This window comes from Anarhichas minor, unplaced genomic scaffold, assembly GCF_050575085.1.
Source record: "Anarhichas minor isolate MPS153535 unplaced genomic scaffold, ASM5057508v1 ptg000030l, whole genome shotgun sequence".
Lineage (NCBI taxonomy): Eukaryota > Metazoa > Chordata > Actinopteri > Perciformes > Anarhichadidae > Anarhichas > Anarhichas minor.
Window position 1 is genome coordinate 11,465,724 of NW_027466476.1, and position 22,600 is coordinate 11,488,323.

The following is a 22,600-nucleotide window of genomic DNA, read 5'->3' on the forward strand; positions in this document are numbered from 1 at the left end:
GTGGAATAATACACAGCCAAAGCAGTCCAGTGTGTAGTGATAAAACAAAGGAGATTCTGAAGAATGTGCTCCATATGTTGCTGAGAGCGGATAAGCATTAGCTGAATTCCCAGATTGGGTATCAATGTTTTGTCCATAAATGGATTCCTTCACCGCTCACGAGGCTACACCTTGTTAGCCAAAATGATTAACCTTGGTAGCGCTTGAAGAATAAACCAAAGCTTCTGCATAAGTGGAAAGACTGAGTCTTTCATCCTTGGAGAAGAAAGGAAGCGAGCATTTCACAGGCTGATAACTGGAGCTGCAGAAAAGATTAAAGCTCTACTTTAGGAGGATGGAGGGCCAGTCTGATGCGTTCCTAGGCTGGAAACTCCCATTCCTGTGATCCAGTTGATCAAAGTCAAGGGCCTTTAATTGAGTCTTACAGGATGTGATCATATACAGTACATATACCGGAAATAAGAAGTGGACGTAGTCACCGTGATCTCACCCATTGGATTTTAAAGCCACGAGTTCAGCTCTTTGGCCGTCGCCATCTTGTTTGTTTACAACCAGAAGAGACACGGGAGGGTGGAGCTAAGTGCAACCAAATGCTGAATAAGCCATCTTTAGGTCACCAAAAACAAACTATTATTAACTTTCATTAAGTGAAAACACACTTTACATTTCTGAGACAAACCACTGACAGCACCCAAACCAGAGAACGCCATGGTAACAACCTGTCAATCACAGTAGCCCCGCCCTAAAGCATACCCTGCTTTATGGTCTGTTTGACTCTAAATGGACCATAATGTACTAAATGAACATCATGCTGTATTGAAGAAGACTTGAAACTAGAGATTGAGACCATAAACTCATGTTTACAATGTTTACTGAGGTAATAAATCAAGAGAGAAGTAGAGTCATTTTCTCATAGACTTCTGTAAAACCAGAGGAGTCGCCCCCTGGTGGACACTAGAGAGAATGCATGTTTAAGGCAGTTCCACATTGGCTTCATTTTTTTTTTAGAATCAGAGGTTGCCGTCTGGATGTCGTTCCACAAATGAGTTGCCATATCTTGAAATGATGCGAGGCAGCAGCTGGATTTATATCTTTGATTTAAAACACGTGAACAGATGGATAGTCCTGATGGAGCTGCGAAGAGTGTTCTTCATGCTAACAACACAAAGGTCGGTTGGACTTCTCTTCTATTTCAAATAAATTACAACTTACTCCTTTTTGCCAATACAAAACAGACCTTTCCCGCATTATTTAAAGAGATTAGATATAAATTGACCCAAATAGAGGATCTAGATCAGTTGATGATTTGTGCTCTGTCCTCCTTTAGAACAGATACGTATTCTATTCTTTCAAATGGATACGGTAGTTACAAAGTGCTTGGAAGATAAATCTTCGCTGCACCTGCAGCCTCACAGTCCAGATCAGTCTCACAAGTTGAGTTCAGACTGGGAGTAACCCTTTGGCTTTCCTCTCCGACAAGAAGATGGGTCCAGACACAAACTGGAATGATCTAATCACTGTTTTGGAGGGAAATCCAAAGGGATGACGTAAGAAGGATGGGAGGCTGAAGAATAAACAAAGGCTGCAATGAATGGTATGCATTGCATCAATACAACTTTATATATTGTCATTTCAGAATGTGAGGCTGTAAATGAATTTGAAGAATAAATTAATAGACTTATTTTAAGATGCTTTTTAAACACTGATTTCCATCCATTCCCGTTGATTTAGAGATATTTAAATGACTATATTTCAGAGCGTGGCAGGTTTAATACAGGACCTGCTACACAAAGTGTTTTGAGCCAAAGGAGTATGCAAAAAACACCGCCTGCACATGGCAGGTGCACATTCCTCCAGGGACGAGCCAGAATCCTTTAGGTAGTATTTAACACTGACGTTCTATCCTCCCTCACAAATGACATGCACATGCACACTGTGTCCTCCTAATACATGGATGGGAGTTGGAGAGAAAAAGTCAATGAAAAGTCAAATGAAAGGAATGCAAAAGATAACATGGCCGTAAATAATGACTGATTACAGCAATGGATGATTTCAACCTCACAGTACAACTCTTCTCTGACGGGGAGAAGCCTGGGACCTTCAAAACATGTAAAAAAAAAAAGAAAAGCTGAAGACTACAGATCACAGATACGATTGGTTGGACCCATCCTTGTGGGATATCCGCGAATTAGGGTCCCTTATTTTCTGTAGCTTTTTCTACGAATGCTGAATGAGACCAGCCTGCACTTTTACACAATGTGTAACAACGACCAGCTCAAAATCCACTAAACCAGCCTGAAAAATGAAGAAAATCTGAAACTTATCATGAGATTCTATGGAGCAGAGCCGATGCTTCGCTGTGATTGGTCAGTCTGCGTTTGAGGGCGGGTCTTAGCGAAGGGTCAATTAAATCGTCGCATTACAACAAGGACAACGGTAACAACTATTTTACTACTGCATCTCTATCAACCTGGATAACCGACTATTTATAAAAAGTAGTAGAATAATGGAGCACACCTGTTGGCACTTCTTACGTTGTTGTCTTGACCTGAAACCGTTTACTTCAATCGGCTACCAAACACCACAAAGACATAACGTATAGCCAGTCCTGATTTGCTTATATAATGGTGTATATCCAAAAGTTTTTAGAATACATTGATAAATCAAAGTTCTTTAAAAGCCCCAGGTTACAGGCTGTTAAAGTGTTGCAGTGCAAAAGGGCAACAAGGTTCCTGTATCGACAGTCTTTGTTGCCTGTGGTGTAGATGTAGATATAGATATAGGAGGAGATGGGAGACTGGTTTAAATACCAAAAGAAAATACAGTAATCCCTTCAATAATCTGCTTTCCAATAAATCTTCAGCTGTGTCAAAAGTGAGAGCTCCTAAGGACGGGTGACAAAGACGATAGTTTATCCAGACTCCCAGACGGCCTCTACTTAATGCAAGACTTCCTCTGATACCACGTTGACAGCTTTAATACGATTCCCCATCTTCACAGTGGCAAATCAAGCTGACGGATGTTTTGATGGTGATGTGTTCCCGACATTTTTGAAAAATCCACTAAACGCATTGAGTTAAAAAAAGAAGAAGGAGAGATTAGATTAAGTGTATCCGTTTTCATTCGCTCTGAAATTGGTCCAGGGGGCCACATTTTTGGGGCGACGTCTCTGGACAATAGCAGCTGTTCACAGGAGGGAGGAGGGCGCAGAAGAAATCATTACAGCGGAGCTCATCCAGGCTTTCAGTGGCAAAACAGTGAGTCGAGTAGTGCCGCTTGCATTCTGGGGATATGTGCTGTTTGATTTCGTGGATAAACAAAACCTTTCATCCGCCCTGTGACGGCATCCAAATGGCCCTCGGCGTGTTCTCACTGGATTTGGCTTTTGTGACTCCACCAACTAATTATGCTCTCAATCAAGAAAATGTTGCACGTTAAAAAAGCTCTAGCAGCTGCATCTCTCAGAGGAAACCCTGTCGAAATAATTCAAATACGCATGAATCAAATTAATCTATTATTGTCTTTCAATTGGCATTCATCAAAAAAGCTCTAGAAGACAATTGTATAACATGCGGGCAGTTCAGTTTTCCTCATTCCTTTCCAAATCCCTCTGTGGCAGATTGGGCACATTGAGAGACGGGGCACAGCTGCCATGTTGGCTGTGTGGACTAACATAACACATAATGCTTCGGCTATCCATTCTCTTTTTATAGACTAAGACACTGGCTGTGAAATCCACGTCTTGTTATCAGCCAAAAGTAATATTTCACAGATAAATGTTAGACCTGCAACTGTGAGAAAGTGCAGCCAAAGTAAAAAAAAAGGGGGGGGGGGGGGGGGTCAAGAGCCAATACAACAGTTAGAACAGGGTTGGTCATTTTAGGGTATATGCCGTGTAGGTTTTTCTGTATCAGGTGGAATCAAGTCTTAAGAAGAAAATAGATGCCAATCAGGTGATCTCAAATATCACAATGGTCGCTTCTCCAGACAAAAAAAGTCCTTTTTTTTTTTTTGTCCACTTGATAGATGGTTGCAAACTGTTGGGGCCTTATCCCCACCTCTCCACAACTCGGTGACACCATTCAAGTCAAGGTCATACGATAGCCCTGCAGGACTCTTTCCTTTCTAAAGGCCGTCCACCTTGGTCCTGCTGCTTTGAAATCAAACTTGCCATTGTTATTTTTACTGCCCATGACCGGGACAAAGGGGACTGGGCAGCGGGGACACACACACGGCCTGTAACGCAATAGGGCTGGGAATTCCTCTTTAATTTCAATGCTATACTTGATCTCTGGGCTGCATGACTGACCACCTTATTATCTATAGCGACAGGAGCTTATCAATACAGAACTGGCTGGGTCCACAGACCAAAGACAAACACTTCCTTTATGCAGGATGTCCCCTCTGGGCATGAGACACGCAGCGCAGGCCAGCCAGCTAAATTCCACAACCCAAAGGGTGGGAGACTGAAAATCATTTCTAAACCGACAAAATTAGTTTCACAAAATAGCTTAAAAGGAGGAAAATATCTGGAGAACTTTTATTAATGTCTCCATTTAAAAAAAATCTGCATTCATATTGAATAAAATGACAGTAAGATGAGTTAAATATCTGATAATGTAAAACCATTGTTGTCACCTTTTCCAAAATTATATATATTATACATACATTTATCTTTAAAATGTCCACACTGGTCTGTGGACGTTGCCCTTTGGTGAACTGCATAAGTTCTTAAATGTTCATTCTTGGCCAAGTTAACTATTGGCTGTCAACAATCACAACTACAACTGTCAACAATCACAACTACAACGCACTCTTCTTTCTACTGGAAGTCACTCTGATGAAGCACAGTCCTGTAGGCTAAATAATGGAGCAGCTAACGTACGGCGGTTGAAATAGAGAGACGTTATCGTTATGCTGCTTTCAAACTCTATTCAGTAAAAATTGATATTGAGCAAAGGAAAATTGTTACGCCATCATGATGTGTTCAAATACAATCTTCTAAAAGTGTGTTTTGGGCGAGAAACTTGAGGTGGATCATCAGGTATGGATAATAAAGGACTGTATTTTCAAGTATTTGTTTTGTTTTTGATTTTTATCGCGGTGTCCAATTGGATATTCAGAATCATGGAATTTCACTGGTATTGGTATCAACTAACGTTAGGACAACTAAATTTAGTAAATGAAACAAAAACTGCACAAAAAACTGAATTAGATGCTTTCAAGAGTGCGATATATTCAGGAGCTTTGGAAACATGAAGTCATTCATCAAGTGGAATAGGTTATAGATTTAACTTAGTTTTCTAACATACGCTTTATTTTTGTTTTTTGTAGTTTGGCTGATTCCTATCATACATTGTCATGTTTTTTAATGTAGAAAGTTTCTCACATTATGTATTCATGAGTTCTTCTGGAGAACGTTTCACGCTCAATCTGATCATGAACTGAGCACCATATCGTTCACGTGTTCAAATCTTTGGATTAATGCTTTGTTAACCATTTGTTTCCTTGTTCAAGACATTTGACGGGTTGAATGTGACTCCCATCAGTTAGCTCTTTTTTCCGCTGACACAACAAACTGACTTCTGTGACAGTGCTGCTGTTTGGGAATGAGCCGGGAGCAAACAGTCCCTCTTTATTGTTTTATCGACGTTCCCTCTTGTTACCGAATGAGTGATCGGCTTCACCGACACAATAAGAAACATATTTAATATATATTTAAGGGGAGTGAATATTTACTTTCAGCGTACATTGTGTTCTTTGGTCAACAACATTTGATGAAGGTGAAACACATCATCATCAGTCATCATGTCGGTCATGTAATGCACCATGGGTAACCACATGTTATTCACTGTTAATTCAATGACACCATCTCATACTATCAGTCTGATATAATTCATTACGTTTAGTGAATGTGATTTGGTTGACATGATACTTTTTCAAATAGTGGAAGGTAACTTTCTCCCTTCTGTCATACTCTGGTAGTTTTGCTCATCACGCCAAACTACATGATCTCACAGAAGCAGCACGTATCAAGGCCCAGTCCTTGTGGTGTAATCTGGACAGATTCATCTTTTATTAAATTAACTTTAAAACCCATTACTATCCCATTACTATAACTAACTAGTTAGCTCAAAACAGGCTCACACATTTAAATTAAATTCGGTGGAAGGTTAGACTACAAGTAATACGTTTTTGGTGCAGATTTGGCAACAAGCAATTTCTAACATGATATCTTAACATTGCAGGACGGGGCATTTCTGAACATGTCTGCTACTTCCCTTATGAACTACGGTACTCACTAGAGTTTGGCACATGGCTTACATTTATCTCATTTATTTCAATCATTTTTATAGTCGTTATAAATCTCAGTGTTTCAGTTTTGGCTGAAGAACCCTATAAATGTCAGTGCATTAGTGCTTCATGCATAGCTGCTGCATAACTGAGCAAGTTCATTAGTTTAACATTAATTTGATGTGTTGCAATTTCCACACTGATACCATCAGAGCCTCTCAACAAACTGAGAACAAACAGGGAGCAGAGTGGGTGGAGGCAGCACACCTTTCACTTTCAGATGGGAACCTTCCAACAATGGACACCCCTCAGGCATCCTGCGCAGGTGTGACCTGGGTTTGATAAAAAACGTAACTTCTTACCCAGTGCAAATAGAGCCAAAGCTGCCCAGGTGCAGCTTTTGTTTGTGTGTGACTTTTGGCAGCGAGGCAGCTTTACGCAACCGGGCCGGGGAAGTGGAAGCACAATGAAGGCAACGCTTTACGAGTTCAGCTGATCAGAAAGATAGCGGAGGGCTCCTTCTACAGACCAATAACCATACGGGAAAATGTTTTAAAGTCAGTACTTTGAATGCAAAATAGGATCCACTTCCTAGTATTCTTTTGCCTTGAACACAAAGGGGAGGAGGAGCTCTGTTCATCAAGAGTCATGTCTGCTATCAATCTTTTGTAAGGCGGTTTGGGCCGGGACAGAAGAGACGGATGAACCTGACGAGTGTATTAAGTGACAGGTGTAATTTCAACCTGACTTGAAAGGCTGAGCAGGACATAAAAGGAGAGACAAAGGAGCTCTGATAAATGAGACGGAAGACGACAATGAATGTGTCATCCATTTAAATGGGAGCCAATAACTCAGCTTTCAGTATTTTTCTTTTCCTCGTCCATTCTGCGCCCAAAAAATGGACGATTCTCTGTGTCCGAACAGTCCTTTTCTCCACAGTGATGAAACCTTATTATGATGAATGAAGTGGGTGATACTTGAGACGGCAGCGGCAAACACTGGGTGAGCTCACCACAAAGACACTAAAAGTTCAAAGGCAAATAAAACAAATTGGGCAATTTGTGTTTGATTTGGATTTTAAATGCATTAAAAAGAAAATGTTGAATTCAACTAGAAGGAAGACAGGATTATTATGTTTTGATGAAGTTGATGGGTCTTTTAAAACATACACGATAGAGTGACTTAAATGCTTCTTAAAGGGAGACACCAGAGGCAAAAACATTTTTCAATCACTGGTCAATTTTGACATTTTGGCCATTTTGCCCTCAAAACATGCCTTCTAGTGGAAAGAAACCCAAATAGACATTTCGGTGTTTATTTCACTACCTTAAAAAAATATAAAATACATTTTTCATTTTAAATAAATGTCTGTTATGTCACTGTCTATCGCCGAAGGAGGTAACACAATGGTGATTGAGCCGATGATCCACTGATGAAAGTAATTTCAGTATTTATATATTTGCAGTATTACAAACTGGTCATCTGTGGACGTCTGTGGTGGCATTCCACGGATAAACTTCTGTGTTACAGTTTATCTACATTGTGAACACGCAAAAATTGGAACTACGCACACAATTTGGAAAACAATAATGAGTTTGTGTGGAATTTCAGTCGCAGCCCAAGATTAAAGTCTGAGCAGAATACAATTGTTTTCACTCAAAAAATGATTGTAAATCAACCAGGACTTAAGTTTTAAGGATTGCTTCTTTAATACATATCTTTTAAGGCCGTTTCCTCAAACAACTTTCTCAGCCTGAAACCTCCACTTCAGGAGCACTTATATACAAATATATTCGTCTTTATTTTTAAGGTTTTTGCACATCTTTCATAACCTGATTAATACAACATTATAATTCTAAAAACATGACAAAAAATGTTATTATTTATGGCTGAGGACAGTATTTTCTGATTTATGTGATAAAAAAGAGATGATAAAAATTCCCTTTGTAAAAACCTTTGATACTAATAATGTCAACATAATGAAACTAGAAACCTGGCTTTATCCAATAAAGCTTTTTATGTATGTATTATTATTTACCCCCTGGGGTGTCACCCCCTTAAAATAACAATGTGTAAACATAAAAAATAATGGGAAAAAAGTGGAAAAGCACGTGTAGGACAGGGACTGCTTTGCATTAAAGACGAGTGGATATGAAGAGCTGGAACGCATTAGTGGGACTGATCCTCGGGTTTGAGGAGCCTGGCCGATAGGAGCTGAGTCATGTGTTTCAAAAGGCCGTCAGAAAGCTCTCGTGAACAGCGTGAAAGATACCTCACAACGCTGGGTGGTCTTATTGTTGAACCCTATCGAAGATTAACGTGGGTAACGTGACACTTCTTATAAAGAGGATCGTAGGTGCAACGGAGAGCAGAGGGAAGAAATCCAAACCGTGTCCAAGTTCTTCATGCGGCTGAAGTTAATATGAAAATACAGCATTTGTAACATATGTGTAAATACCAGCAAAGTACATACATACAGTAGAATATGAATGTAAAGTACATGGAATAAGGCACAACACATGTTTGGATGTCTGGAATACATCTGCGTAATGTAAATATACCGCCGAGGTCAAGCCTCGTCAAACTGTATCAGGATTACCTGTTGAACAGTTTCACAGAGCAGCGGCATTAAGCGCACCAATGTGGGTTCAATTTTAAACAGAGTGGGGCTCTCAAAGGAAAATAAACATCTTCCTGATCCAATTTTTTCGGCAAAGGAAGCTCTTAAGAGACGAAAAGAATAAGGAGAGGTGGGAAAACGTCACGTCAGCAAAGCAGTGTTGGTGACACAACAGGATATTTTGCTTGTTTATTTATTTTGTCTCTGTTCTCTGAATGCTTTAAATCACTTCATTGTACACCGGAGGTTTGTAAGAGAGGGGAAAAAAAGACGTATCTCTCAAATGGTTTAAGTTATGAAGAGCTGAAAGAAAAAGTTCTGTTTACACAGTGAAACATCCAGCGGGAAAACTTCTGGTGTTACTACCTCTACTCCCCTCCGTGCACTCCATGTGATCTCATAATTGCAAAGCCCACAGGGGCAGGTAAGTGGAGGTCAAACAAAACTCCTTTTTTTTTGTACTCCAGCATCTTGGAAGTGAATCATTTTTAGAGTCTATCAACACTTATAATCCCTGCAGAACAAAGCTGAATGCAACCCCCCCCCCCCCCCCAAACGGTACAGAATCCATTCATCATGCACTGTTAGTAGAGACAGTTAATTGTGTTAAAAGTAATGTTTATAGTTAAAACCATCTCGCCCTGGTGCATCTAAGTTGAACTAAGCATGCAGACTCAGGACAGATGTGCCATCACGATGCCACGCCAACACGCCTTTTTGATCTTACCGTCACTCTTAAACGAGACCTAAAGATAAGTGCTCTTTCTTTTCTTGGGCCAGCAACTCACTCCCGACCCAGAGGAGGCATTCTCAGTACCTCACACTCGGCGCTGTGGACTTTCGTTTCCGGCCGCTTCACACCCTGTTGCAAGCTGCCCCCAGAGTGTGCTGGAGGTCACGGCCCGATGGAGCCCACCACACACGGTCGCCACTCATCGGCTGCACCTGGAGATTCTGTCCGTGGAAATCACAGACAGAACTCGGGAGACGAGGCCCTTGAGGAGCTCAACTGCAACTGCAGATAAACTAGGACCGGACAGCTATAGCCTTAATGGACCCAGCACCCTATTTTCCCACCGAAACACCCGGCCACCTTTCTCTGTAAAGCTTTAAGACGACCATGTGCCAGAAACCTCAGCACTCAGCCGGGCATCTCCTCGGCACCTCTCACACTTGGCAACTACGTGCACAAACGTACGACTCTGTCCTCACCGCAAATATAATATATAAAGACATGGTCAGCCACCCTACACTTCAAACTATGACGTCTCTAGGTTACCCTTCTCGTGTCTGTTTGTGAGGGGACAGTGTGTTATTAAAGACTAGTTACATGCATAGTGGCTTGGTAATACCCCTTCAGGCTTCTCCTCAGGTGAGGCCCCTTAAGAAATCATGGCGGTGATTCAATCTAAAAGGCACACCTCGGACAAGGTGGAGAGTTTGGTAAATGGGGTTTTATGGATGGGAGAGGGGCGGGCAGCTGGCTCTCGAGGTATTTGGGGGGGGGGGGGGGGGGGGGGGGGCATTTCCACTCAACTTGACACAGTATGGATTCTGTTCCCATCCTAATGGAATTGCAGAAATATTTGAGGGGAATCCCATTACGTAGCAATTGGAGTGGTGTAATAACGTACTCACAGTCATTTTCCCACTGCGGTTGGCCTCCTCTCGCTCTGCCAGGGCTTTCAGGAAGTTATCTTTGAGCTCTTTTCCTGCACTTGCCAGCGTCCTGGAAAAGACAACATTTAAACGGTTTGAAATGTTTCTCTTAACCTGGAAAAAAAAAGAAGAAGAAGTCACATGAAGCCTTAAAGGATCTTTATGGAAGCGTTCCACCCTTTAACACTTCGCAGTGGCCTATCTCTGCTAAACTAAGCTCCTCATTGAAGAGAGATATTTCCTTTCCATGTATTCAGGACTTTCCTATAGCACAATAAAACACATACAAGAGCTTACAATGTATGATTAATGACACATTTAAATAGGTTTAAGCTATGAATTACCATGCAGGATGCAACAGAAAGCGAGCATGACATGCAATCAAAGTCATGGGATAGACTCTAGCTGCCGTCTAGTGAAAACTGCCAAGCTCCCAAATACTCAAAATACCATTTTTGAACAGATATAATCATAAATATTGTTGATAAGTGAATGTTTATTATTCTGAAAGAAAAATCTGAAAACGACAAAGATCATGAAGAATGTCACAATGCTGCCTTTCTTGATGTCAGTACGAGGAGCAGTACTACATCTCAGTCTAATGACTCCATATGATACTGTGGCAGCATTTTACACTTTTGGGCTGGCCACGGCTTCCATGGAAACGTGGGTTTTTTTGGCGGCACACTAATGTATCCACACCTGAAAAAACACTGGCACTAATATTTGAACAGTTTACACTGCAGTACGAGCAACAGACGTCTGGCTCGCGTCCAGGATTTGACTGTGCAAAACATTCACGGGATCCACAGCGAGTTAACGTGTCGGAGGCAGTAAACAGGTCGTTGGGAGCCGCTCAGTTGTGGTTAAGAATGCAGAAGAAGAAAGACAGCAGGGGCCCGCTCATTAAATCAAAGTTACAGCACAGTGGGGTAAAACACAGAAGGCCATTACTTCTATTGATGAAGCCCAAGCCTTTCCTTACACTACAAGTGCATTGTGGGAAAAACTGACCTACTTGCTTGGATTTACCCAGACCTGGTAGTGTCCAGGGTCAGGTCTAAATGCACCGACGTTAACCCGAGGAAGGAGGCCCGTAAGCGGATACAATACCTCCGCAACGGCCCGCCCTTCTCCCGGGCATTGATGAGATTTACGTGCCTTGCTCAAGAATACTTCAACTAACAAAACACAGGGGTAGTGCTGGGTATCGCGTGCAATTCTTCGATAACATACCTGAGTTTCAGTACCAATAACAAAGCAGTACTTCTTTGGATAAGCTTACTTTCAGAAATATGAAACAAATTAAACCCTTTCTTTGTTTACCAAAAGAAGCCAAAGTGTACAAGAACGCTGGACAGCTGCAAAGGAACTCTGAAATGAGCAAAATTATGATTTGAATCAGGACATTAAACAAATATAAAAAAAAAGAAAAATGTCAGCTTTGGGTACTTGTTGCTACGGACACAGAAATAGTGCTGAGGTTCAATACTGAAGCAATAATCCCAAACTTGTCTGACGGACACCTGTTAGTTTGAACCTGCAACCCCCCCTCGTCATGAATCTGTTTCTTTCGTACTGAATATTCAAAACTGCTGAATCCAGTTGGGTCTGCTTCACCGTCCAAAGAAGGTTTGCTTATATTCTACATTAACGGCTCCTCAAATCCACTTTCCATACCCAAAGCACTTTTTAAAAAGACCTCAACAGCCACAACAAGAAGGAACAAACGCCAAAGCCAACGTCTGCTATTAGCTTAGCTTAACATTACAGTAAAAGAGAACAGGATCCGAATGCTTAAATTGACAAGAATTTGGGAAAGGATTGTAATTTATACTACTCGTTTGGCCTGTGCCCCCATAATGGAAGTCTTAGAGGAATCACACAGTGCTAAAAGTGCACGGACAGCACATATTTGGAGGCTGGAACCTCACTCCATCTTCTGAGTGAGTGAAGGATTGCTGCTGGGTCATGGGGGCCGAAGGCCCCAAAGTAAACACAGGTGTTGAGGAGGCAAGTGACTGGGGTTACCCCATCCAGTAGCTAAAGCAACACACACAGTCACGGAGAGTGAATAATACTTCAGCAAAACACATGGACCGCTGCAAGTTTGAGTTTCCCGTCAATTAACGAATTTCTTATCAAGCCTCATTTAGGAGGGATAACAAGAATTCTGCTATTAAATGATGGTTATTAGTGGCTAATGACGAGGTATTAAGCTAACTGGGATCTAGCCGTGTGTTTTAAGTGTCTTGTTTTTGGATTGTGGTCAAGGCAGGTGGGCTCTGGCATTAGTAGAAAAGAAGTCAGGAAGGGCTGTGAACGCTCGACATCTGGCTTGTTGAAATACAAAAAAGTACATCTTTCTAAGAGCATCTGTCCTACAGATATGAAATTACTTTGACAAAGTATTTGTGTTGTTGTGCCAGTTTAAAATAGGAAACACCACAGAAAACATAAATCTGAATGTAGAAGCTCTGTGAGTGTCAGTGTCAAAGCTTCTTGGATATTTAAAGGGGCAGTGTGTAGGATTTGGTGGCATCTAGTGGTGTGGTTGGAGATTGCAACCAGCTGAATACGCCTCCACTCGCCCTTCCCTTTCAAAGACTGCGTTAACGTGAACCATTGTGTTTTCATACAATGGTTTGTATGATATCTTTCAAAATGTTACTCGTCCTTTTTCCTGCGTTTTTCGGCGAAAGCCAGCGAAACGTGTAAATTTCCACTCGTTACATGCATACGGTCTTTCACTAAATAAACTACCGTCTTAACACGGAACTCAGTCAGGTTTAGGCAACAAAACTACGTAGGTTCAGGAAAAGATTGTGAAATACTTAGTTAGGTTTGTAAAAGATCGGGAAATACTTAGTTAGGTACTGTGAGGGATTTTCGGTGCTAGAAACACATTAATCTTTGTTTTGACGTTGTTTAGTTTAGTAAGGGAGGCTTACTGCTAAATTACTGCAACTTAGGCATCATCAGAGATTTTAGCTGGAACATGGAAACAGTCCCAAAGTGTTAAAATAGCAACCATAAAGCACAAAGTTAAAGTATTAACATGTATCCTAAAGTTAATGTTAGCACCTGGCCGTGGAGAAAGATGCTCCATCGATACCCTTGTTACACTTGCAACTAATAGTAAAGAAATGAAGCCTCCAGGTGTTGCACTGCAGTCAGTCCAGGTGAGTAGGCGATGGGACAACACCTGCCATCAACATAGTGTTTCCAGTCCGAATATCACAAATTATATAACTATTGCAGGAAAATGTCACATCCAGTAACTGAATTAAAAATCAATCAATGTGCTTGTTGGTTGTCAGGAACCTGTTCACTGTGTTATAATCAGGAGTTTATAGAGCGCTTTGTCCACCTCTGTTGGGGGTGAACAGCTGTTACTGCACAGCAACTATCCTCCAAGTGTGTTTACACATGTATTTAAACAGATCTACAGTGAAATGTGCTCCACCATTCCGAAACCCAGGGGCCCTCTTCCTGGATCATGAGCCTCCTAAACGGACATTTTAAACTATTTATTCTCAGTACAACATTTTCCAACATGTTCCGGATTTTGTGTTTTTGTATTTCTTATATCTTTTAGCTTTGATGATTCTATTGTGCAGATGTATAAATGTATAAAAATAAATTCCTTGAGTTACTGCTTCACTTGAAATCGTAAAACGTGACCTCACAGAATAATGACCTGTCATTTCAACAAGCCACCTGCTCTTTCTTATTTTTTCTCTCCTTCATTTGGACATTTTGTTTATAGACGATGGTAAATTATGGAGGTCAGAGGCTCCACAATGTGCTGCGTTAGTCAGTCTACAGAATATTGATTTGTTATGATTGCGCGAAAAATAACTTTGCATTTCACTTTGCTGAAAAAGTGCATTGTGAGGTACAATTTTATTTTGTCAAAAAACTTTAACATTTCAAAATTGCAAGTAACCACGTAAAATATTGTGTTGTTTCAAGCGTTGCTATTTCCTGTACTGATGAGCATACCGGAAATGCAATTTCTCGACTGATGTATTCATTTTACATTTTGAATCGGTTTTTGATACCTGATCTGAATACCAAAGTTTTTAATGCTGTACTCCCTTTTAATTTTGTGGTGAAGGAATGTAATATTTACATACCATCGTTGTGTAAGTAATCTTGTAAAAACAGGTTGACAAAGTCCACACGACTGTGTAAAACTTGATCTGTGTGTTCCCTCTTGCTTGCACTTTGACGCTTTTATAAGTGCTTGTTGTACATGTGTTTCCTGCTGCATGTGTTCACATCTGTCACCTTTGAATTTTGTGTTAGCCTAGCTGTCATTGACCTACAACCACGAGCCATCTCTTTGCTGGACTCAAAGACTAATCCGTTATCTGTTTGCACAGCTGAAAGGAGGAGCTGAGAGGAGGAACTATTGTTATTACAGGGAATAGTAAAGAAATTCAATATACTGTAGCACGTTGCCCCCGAGCCCCAACTTCTGTGCAATTTCATCAGCCTTGCCAAACAAACTTGATCTGTATCGGGTTGTGTCCTCTTTCACACGTGCAAATATTTGCTACAGCAAGTAAATCCCAGCATAATTAATGATATGTCATTAAAATGTGCTTTGAGGTAAGAGGGGGGGGCTAGCATTCCTTCGTAATTCGTAGCCTTCGTTTTGCAAATAAATATTCAGCAAACGGACAAATTGTGTTTTCCGAGAGATTTTCATTTCGTGACGCGTAACAGATGTCGCGCTTTGAAATCATTGCTTCTTTTATTCTGGAGACCAATTGAAGCTTGCATTAGCCTGCAGCTTTTCGACAGCATGGCAGATGGGAACTTTCAATAATACAATGATTTCTTGAGGAACAACACATACTGCACCAGAATATTTTTCCTCAGAGTGCTTGGGAAAAAGAATCTTCTGGAAAATATTATTTTGGGCTGGTGGACGCCGAGGGAAATTCCACACAGCATGACAATTTACTTTATTTTGGGCTTTTTCTAAAATCCTCTGTCACCTCTGATTACAATGAGCTGAATGTATCAGTTACACATGTGCTACGCATGATATTCTACCTGAAGCTTTCTTTGTGTATTGTGGCCACCTTGGCTTTTGGGGGCTGGGGGGAGGTCACACATTTGCGCTTTGCCTGCCTGCGAAGTGCTCGTGTGTTTGAAGGGGGATCAAAGGAATCACTGTCATCTTTTTCATACCGAGCTCTTATTGAAGCTAAATTAGATGTATTACATTTGGGGGTGCATGCAGCGATGGATACGACGGTTCAAACACGGGGGAGTCAGAAGTGAAATCTGATGCGCAGATTTGGATAGAGCTAGAGGAAAGGTCAAAAGTTTGGAAAAGAATATCTACTGCGATGAGAGTCCTAAATTGAAAGAACGAGCTCACGTCCCTGTCTGTCTTGCACATGTTGAAAGTGTGGTTTCTTCCTCATCAGTTTATTAGCTTACAATGTGATGCAAAGCAACACACATGAAACCATTTAAAAGTTCTTTTCAACTAATTTTAGCTGCTGATTAGCGAAGAATTTCCTTAGCAGTTAAATTGTGACAGATCTATTTCTTATTTCTGGTCACAAGCGGCTGGTACTCAATATTCTCGTCCAAAACTACTGAGTCATGCTTACGCTCCAAAATCTATTAAAACAAGGTGATGAAAAACCTTGAGATTACATATCAGCAGGGCTTGACAATTAAGGGTTGCCAGGTTGCTAATGGCAGCCATTTTAAGAAATTGACAACCAATTATTGTCCTTTAATCATAAAAGATAGGGGCAGCAAATAGCAAAACCCAAAAATGAATTCGTAAAATGTAAAATTTAAATGTTGCTGTTACAGTCATAACTAAATCCAAACAATGCTGTACATCCTTTTGGCGGAGCAAATTAAGTTCTTTGACGGTGAGGTTTTATTGACTAAAAACGATAAACATATTTTCAGTTTTGGCAACTACAAACGGATGCCTGGTTGCCAAACTGGCAACCACTTTAAAAAGTTATCTTAGAGAACCTGTCCTTCAGACTTTGCCTAACAGACCACGTGATCCATCATTCACATCCTCCATCTAGAAGTACAAAGGAAAAGATGACAGTTTGGCCTTTAGCCTGATTAGAAGAGCTCTATGATGTGGAAGCCACTTCCTCCCCTTCATCAGGGGCACTAAGCTGTAGTGCTCCAGGTTTAGGTCAAAGCAAGGCGGTTTCTATCAAATATGATCAAACATCAGGGATCGCCTGAGTGTGAGGGTGCACGATGTGAGAAGCAAATTACCCTGTGCAACAGTGCAAAGTCACTAGAACTAAGGGATGTAAAGAGGAGACAATGACTCAAGGACCAGTTGGGTTTAAGGATGATGGTGGGAGGAATCAGCACTATATAATAATGTATATAGTTGATGTAGTATTTGGGCCTCTCTTGCTGCACATTGTAGGGGAAACGGGATGTAAACTAGGTAACAAGGTTCCAAACGACTTATTTTCCTCAACCTAAAATGGAAGTTTAAACTTAGAATAGTTCAAAAGTAAGAAAACACTCAGGAAACAGTCAAAACTGAGCACAATTTAATCTGTAAAGCGAAACGTTTGAATAATGAGTATGTCATAAGAGCCATTTGAAACCACATTTTTCAATAACCAGATCTTATGCCACTCAAATCAATGTCCCCAGGGTCCGCTCGGGTTAGGATTGCACCTCATGAACCCGGTGTGTGGTTTCATATTTGATGAAACGCCAGCGGGGGGCCGTCTAAGAAGAGCCATTGTTTGGCATCACTTAGTAAGCATGAGTCTTTTACCATTAGTATCTGCAAGTGTGCAAGTTTGATCCACTGAGCTAGCTGGCGTTCGCCTACTTCAGTCATTTCTAGCACGCTAGGTCGCTAGCTTTTGTCCGTAGCATACGTGCTAGCTAGCTTGCTAGGTAGCTAGTGAGCTTGTTTCAGCATGCTGCTGGCCATCCAGTCAAACCGGAGAGACCCTGACTAACTGCTGAACCCAGACGCTTTTGTTATGTTCTTTTTTTGTAAATGTTTCAAATCTGTAACCCGTTCTTCTTGCATGCTACTGGCTTGGGAAATTAGATTTTTTCTTGAATATATCAGTAACAAAGGGTTTGTCTTTGATTAAAAGATTACAAATTCAAGTTTGACTTAGATCCCATTTACAACTGGTATTACCATGCAATATGTACTGTATGTAGATAAGGTTTATTTTGGTGTCTTACATCGAGCCAGTGAGTGAGGGCAGAAGTTTCATTAATTAGCTAAGTCATTAATATTAAATATGGAATGACTTCTAAACTGTGGACAGACACCCAAGTCGAAAGACAGCTTGCTATTTATTAGCCGCTGCACCAGCTGGTCCTAAACTGGTGTACGTGTTGATCTATGTGCTGCGTGGTGGGATGTGGTGGCGAGCTTAAACCTGGCAGGAAGTGTGTCTCTGGACAGAGTTTGCAGGGGAGAGCTCCAAAGTTACACACCCCAGTCCCAAAATCACAAAGAGCAAGGGAGGCAATTGGCTTGACAGCACATGTAATAGAGACTGCGAAACCTGGTCGCCCGAGGGCCCTCGCTGCAGTCGTGGAGAGTGGCGGGGGTTCGGCTCGCTAAAAGAAATGAGCCCGGGATCGACTTTGTGAGGCTTCTCATGTCAGTCACATCCACAATCTTATTTTTTCGCTAAGCATCTGGAGGTTGGATCCGCGGTGAAATCTATTCACTGTGCGTGTTCGTGGCACTGGTTTTACTTGGCACAGCAAGTAGATAGCTCGCTGTTAATATAGAGTAGAGAGAGAGCGGAGAATTCTTGAGGTGGACTGTATAAAAAAAAAAAAACACGCAGCAGCACAATGGACAATGAGCGTGGCTGTGGTTTGGACTGTGGGGAGATCGCGGGGAGCCTGATGGAAACCTCGCAGGGCTGCCGTGAGCACGCGAGGTCAGGACATATGCTGACACGGACTTCTGGGCCCGAGCCAGAGCCGGAGCAGAGAGGAAACGGAGGCCTCACGTCTGCTCAGCAGTGCTCCTCTTGTTTGTCTCCGACTTTATATCAAATGTTATTCTTGCACGAGATTGAAACACAATGCTATCAGGACGTCTAATATGGATGTCTTTTGTTTGAGAAGTGTGGTTTGGAATATATGTATGTTCTGCTAACAACAAAATCCTGATGTCCTGAATTTCTCTCACTTCTGGAACACAAGAATAAACACAAAACCCTTTTTTTGTGTGTGTAAGGTTTGTGTTTGATGGCATTTGATCAAATCTGAATCCAGTAGTCAGATGCAAATCAGTTCAGGCCCTTAACAGATCAATAAAGGTCCAGCTTTTAACATTTGTATATTAAGGTCCTTGTAATAAGGGTTAATTAATAGGTAATAAGGCCCTCATAAGGCCTTATTATATGCATATTAACATAAGTAAATAAGAATATACAAGTGTTAAAATAGCATCATAAACATGTTTATTGCAGGTTATTTGACATTATAAATGCTTAAAAAACGTTAATAAAAGCCTAATGAGTTTCTTATAATTATTTATAATAGCTTTACAAACACACTTACTTACCTATTATGTCATTGTTAAACCTTTACTAACCAGTTTTGCTACTTTATAAAGATTGACAAATACTTTATTATTTATTATTTATTAAAATGTTATATACCTCACTTTTTGCCAAAAACAGAGAAGATAAATGATCGGATCAGACACAACTTAACAAATCCAGGTATTTTACCAAAATTGAAGGCTCCCGTCACAACCCAACCCTGTTCTATTCCTATTTGTTGATCCTGACTACCCGTTCAGCTTCCCCCTGACCAAACAACCGCACAACTGACTAAGCATCCCATTCATTCAAGTATTGTATTTCACTTATGTCTGATGAGAGCACCAGGTCTTTTGTTTGGTCTTTTTTGTGATGTGCTAGCAAAGCACCCCCCTCCCCTCCACCCCTTTACCCTCTTTCACAGCCAAGCTGTCAGGAGGAGCGTGTTGTCCTTAAGAATGAGACAGGGCAACAACAGGGCAACGTCTGATTAGCATTCACGGCACTATCTCCACTCCCTTGGTATTTTATTACCACAGGTGCAGGGGCATTCATTGATCAGATGCACGCTACAGGCGAGGTTAGCCCTTAATTGAAAACAGCTCTATTTATACACCTGCAGGCACTAAAGGTCTCCAAGAGAGCACAGGGAGGTTGAAAAGAAGAGAAAGGAAGGGGGGGACACAGAGCATTGACAGAGCGGTGAAAAAAGACATGCCTTTGGGAGACATAGGTTAAGGCCTACAGGGAAGGCAAAATGCATTCCCAAAACAGCGTGGCTGCCCAGTGCCATGAGAGGATAAGTATGCAGGTGCAAAGGTCTTAAATCAATGCAAATCCAAGTGCATGACTTTATTTTCATCTTTCCTAGCCGAAACAACAACTATATTGAGTTTGTTTACCGCACAGCTGCCAGTTTCTGTGGTCACACTGTTTTTTTCAGAACACTGTACCGATTGTGCTCGGCCACTTTGCAGGTGGTACGTTGCATCCTGGGACTCGTGTTTTTCACAATGTGACCATAGCAGGAGGTCAGGGGGTCACCTTGTGTGGAAGTCCAATCAAAAAAACAAAACCACAGAGGAAAGAGCAATCTGCATTTAGACAGAGGGGGAGGGGGGGGGACACAGTTGAAACTTTATGATGGAAAAGGTCTGCAAATGCTGTTTTTTTCCCTGTCTTGTCAAAGTCTTTTGACAGGATGTCACATTTCAAAGTGTGGGAAAGCTGTTAATTAAATATTTATTTTAGTTCCCTACAGTTTGTTGGCCATAGCAGTAGATCGGATATTGAAATGTCTTCTGTGGTCATTTGACGATTGCAAAAGAAAATGGCGATTGTTGTTAGTTGCTATGGTCACTAGCTAGCTGGGATGAGATCAGACGCAGCTCCGGAGACGAATGCCTGGCTGGTTAGCTAGGTGGCTTGTCCTTATCAATAGCAGCGGCCACATGCCCGCATGGTGGAATTAGCAAGCAAGCTAGCTAGCTAACTATAGCTGACAGCTAGTTAGTGAGCTAGCTCGATAAATCCGCCATTCTAATGGTGAAGTAGTTTTGTTGCCTAAACCTAACTGAGTTGATTCCTGTGAAAATACTGTATGCATGCAACAAGTGGAAATTGACTCGTGTTGCTGGCTTTTGGAGGAAAACGCAAGGAAAATGAGAAGTAACTTTTCATAAGATAACAAAACGTTGTATGAGGATAAATTGTGTTTTGTAACATTAATAACGAACTCCCCTGCTTGATTTATTTGTTACTGCATCACCTCAGTCCGTGACTTGCCACAAGTCGGTTTAGTTTATACGGTAGTTAGCCAACTACAATGGTCTCAATGGCGGTACACATAAAAATGGCCACCGCTCTGGCCATCCTGCCACGTCATTTTGAATGGGAACGTCCGTTCTACTCCTATTTTATTTCTATGTTGTTAGCATTGAAGCAATAAACCAAACAGTGAGAGAAATGTATTTCTTTACCCACACTTCCCTCTCAGGTCACAAAATGACAAAAGTGTGAGAAAACCTCAAAGACAGTAGAATCTGATTATTATTTAAGGGATGAATTTAATATAGAAAAATGACATAATTTGTTATAAGCTATATTTTACCCAGTACAGGATCACATTTACACATAATATCAACGCTGCTGGTTAATATCTTCGGAGGTGATTCAAAAACCACGTGCTGCTGTCCGGCCAGCTCAGAACAACAGACTGTAAAACTGTTATGAGTGATGTCTTTTACAGCAATGACCGATTATTAACGGAGCATTTTCATCCGTCTGCTGAATAACAAGATACTCTATAACTGATAAATGGCAAAGGTCCCATACAAGTGAGCCAGGAGGGGCTATTTTGAGACTATTTCACAGTTGAATCAAATATTTCCATATGATTAACAATGACCTGGGCAGATGGGACATGTTTTAAACCTGGCACAAAACTTCTACTCTCATTGTTTCATGGAAATGTCTTTTGATACATGGTTTCTGTCAAATTCGATATAAGAAGGCCAAATGTAAACGGCTCTGCTCCCTTATTATACTTGTGGTGTTGACACTAATTAAACGTGTGCCTGCTTAAGACAAAGTTACATTGGTTTTGTTTTGTCAAAGCAGTAATACAAGACAAATACAGTAATCTAAAGGTGTGAGATCCAAGACTGGGAGCATTTTGATTTGCCTCTCAGCGGTTCGACAGCGAGCCGAAAGGCTCAGAGCTAATGATGCTAACAGAGCTAACAGAGTTTACTTGAGGGTGAACCGGTAGGTTGGCGCTACGCTTCCACAACAACACACCGGCGGCCGTGAGGCCAACCAGTGGGGCATGCCCACGTGCACCAACATGCACTAAAATCACGCATGGCCGGCGCGGCTATGTCAACAAAGGAAGGAGAAGCTCTGATAACAACACACAGAGAGGGCGAGCGACTTCATTCCTAGCTCAGCTAGACATTACTCCACTATATCTTTACATAGATAATATGTGTTTGCTGCAATATCAATGTCCAGAATGTTAAATACAGCTCCTTTAAAATGTTTAAGATGCTTTAATCTGATGTGACTCTGGTAACTGTAACTGTTTGTGAATCCAAAATGACAGTAAGCATTTCATACTGAATAGATACGATTTTCAGTGGATTATTCCTTTAAAATCAATCTGACTGGATGTTTCTGAAGTCTCTGATCCTGTATTGAGGACACAGTTAGGACCCTTACTGGCAGCCTTGGAAAATGTCCCTCCATGGATGTAGATGTCGGGAGACGGAACAGACTACTGTGTATAAATAACATCCCGGTGTTCCTGTACAACATTTCCCTAGATCCTGTTGGGACAAGATAAAAGGCTTTGTGGCCCTAATATCACTGTAACTGCAGGTGTGGAGGCTCCCATTTCACCAGTGTCACTGATGTTCACAGACGTTTGGACGAGGGAGGACCGGGGGGGGGGGGGGGGGACAAGTGGCGA

At 41.3% G+C, this 22,600-nt stretch overlaps 1 protein-coding gene across 1 annotated transcript in view; it reads right to left on the minus strand.

Moving 5' to 3' along the window:
• Nucleotides 1-22,600, minus strand: part of cfap299 (cilia and flagella associated protein 299) — a 68,661-nt gene that overhangs the window by 41,548 nt on the left and 4,513 nt on the right. Inside the window, exon 3 of the mRNA XM_076104352.1 lies at nt 10,553-10,643. Coding sequence (XP_075960467.1) covers nt 10,553-10,643 — 91 coding nt within the window. The remainder of the gene's footprint in view (nt 1-10,552; nt 10,644-22,600) is intronic.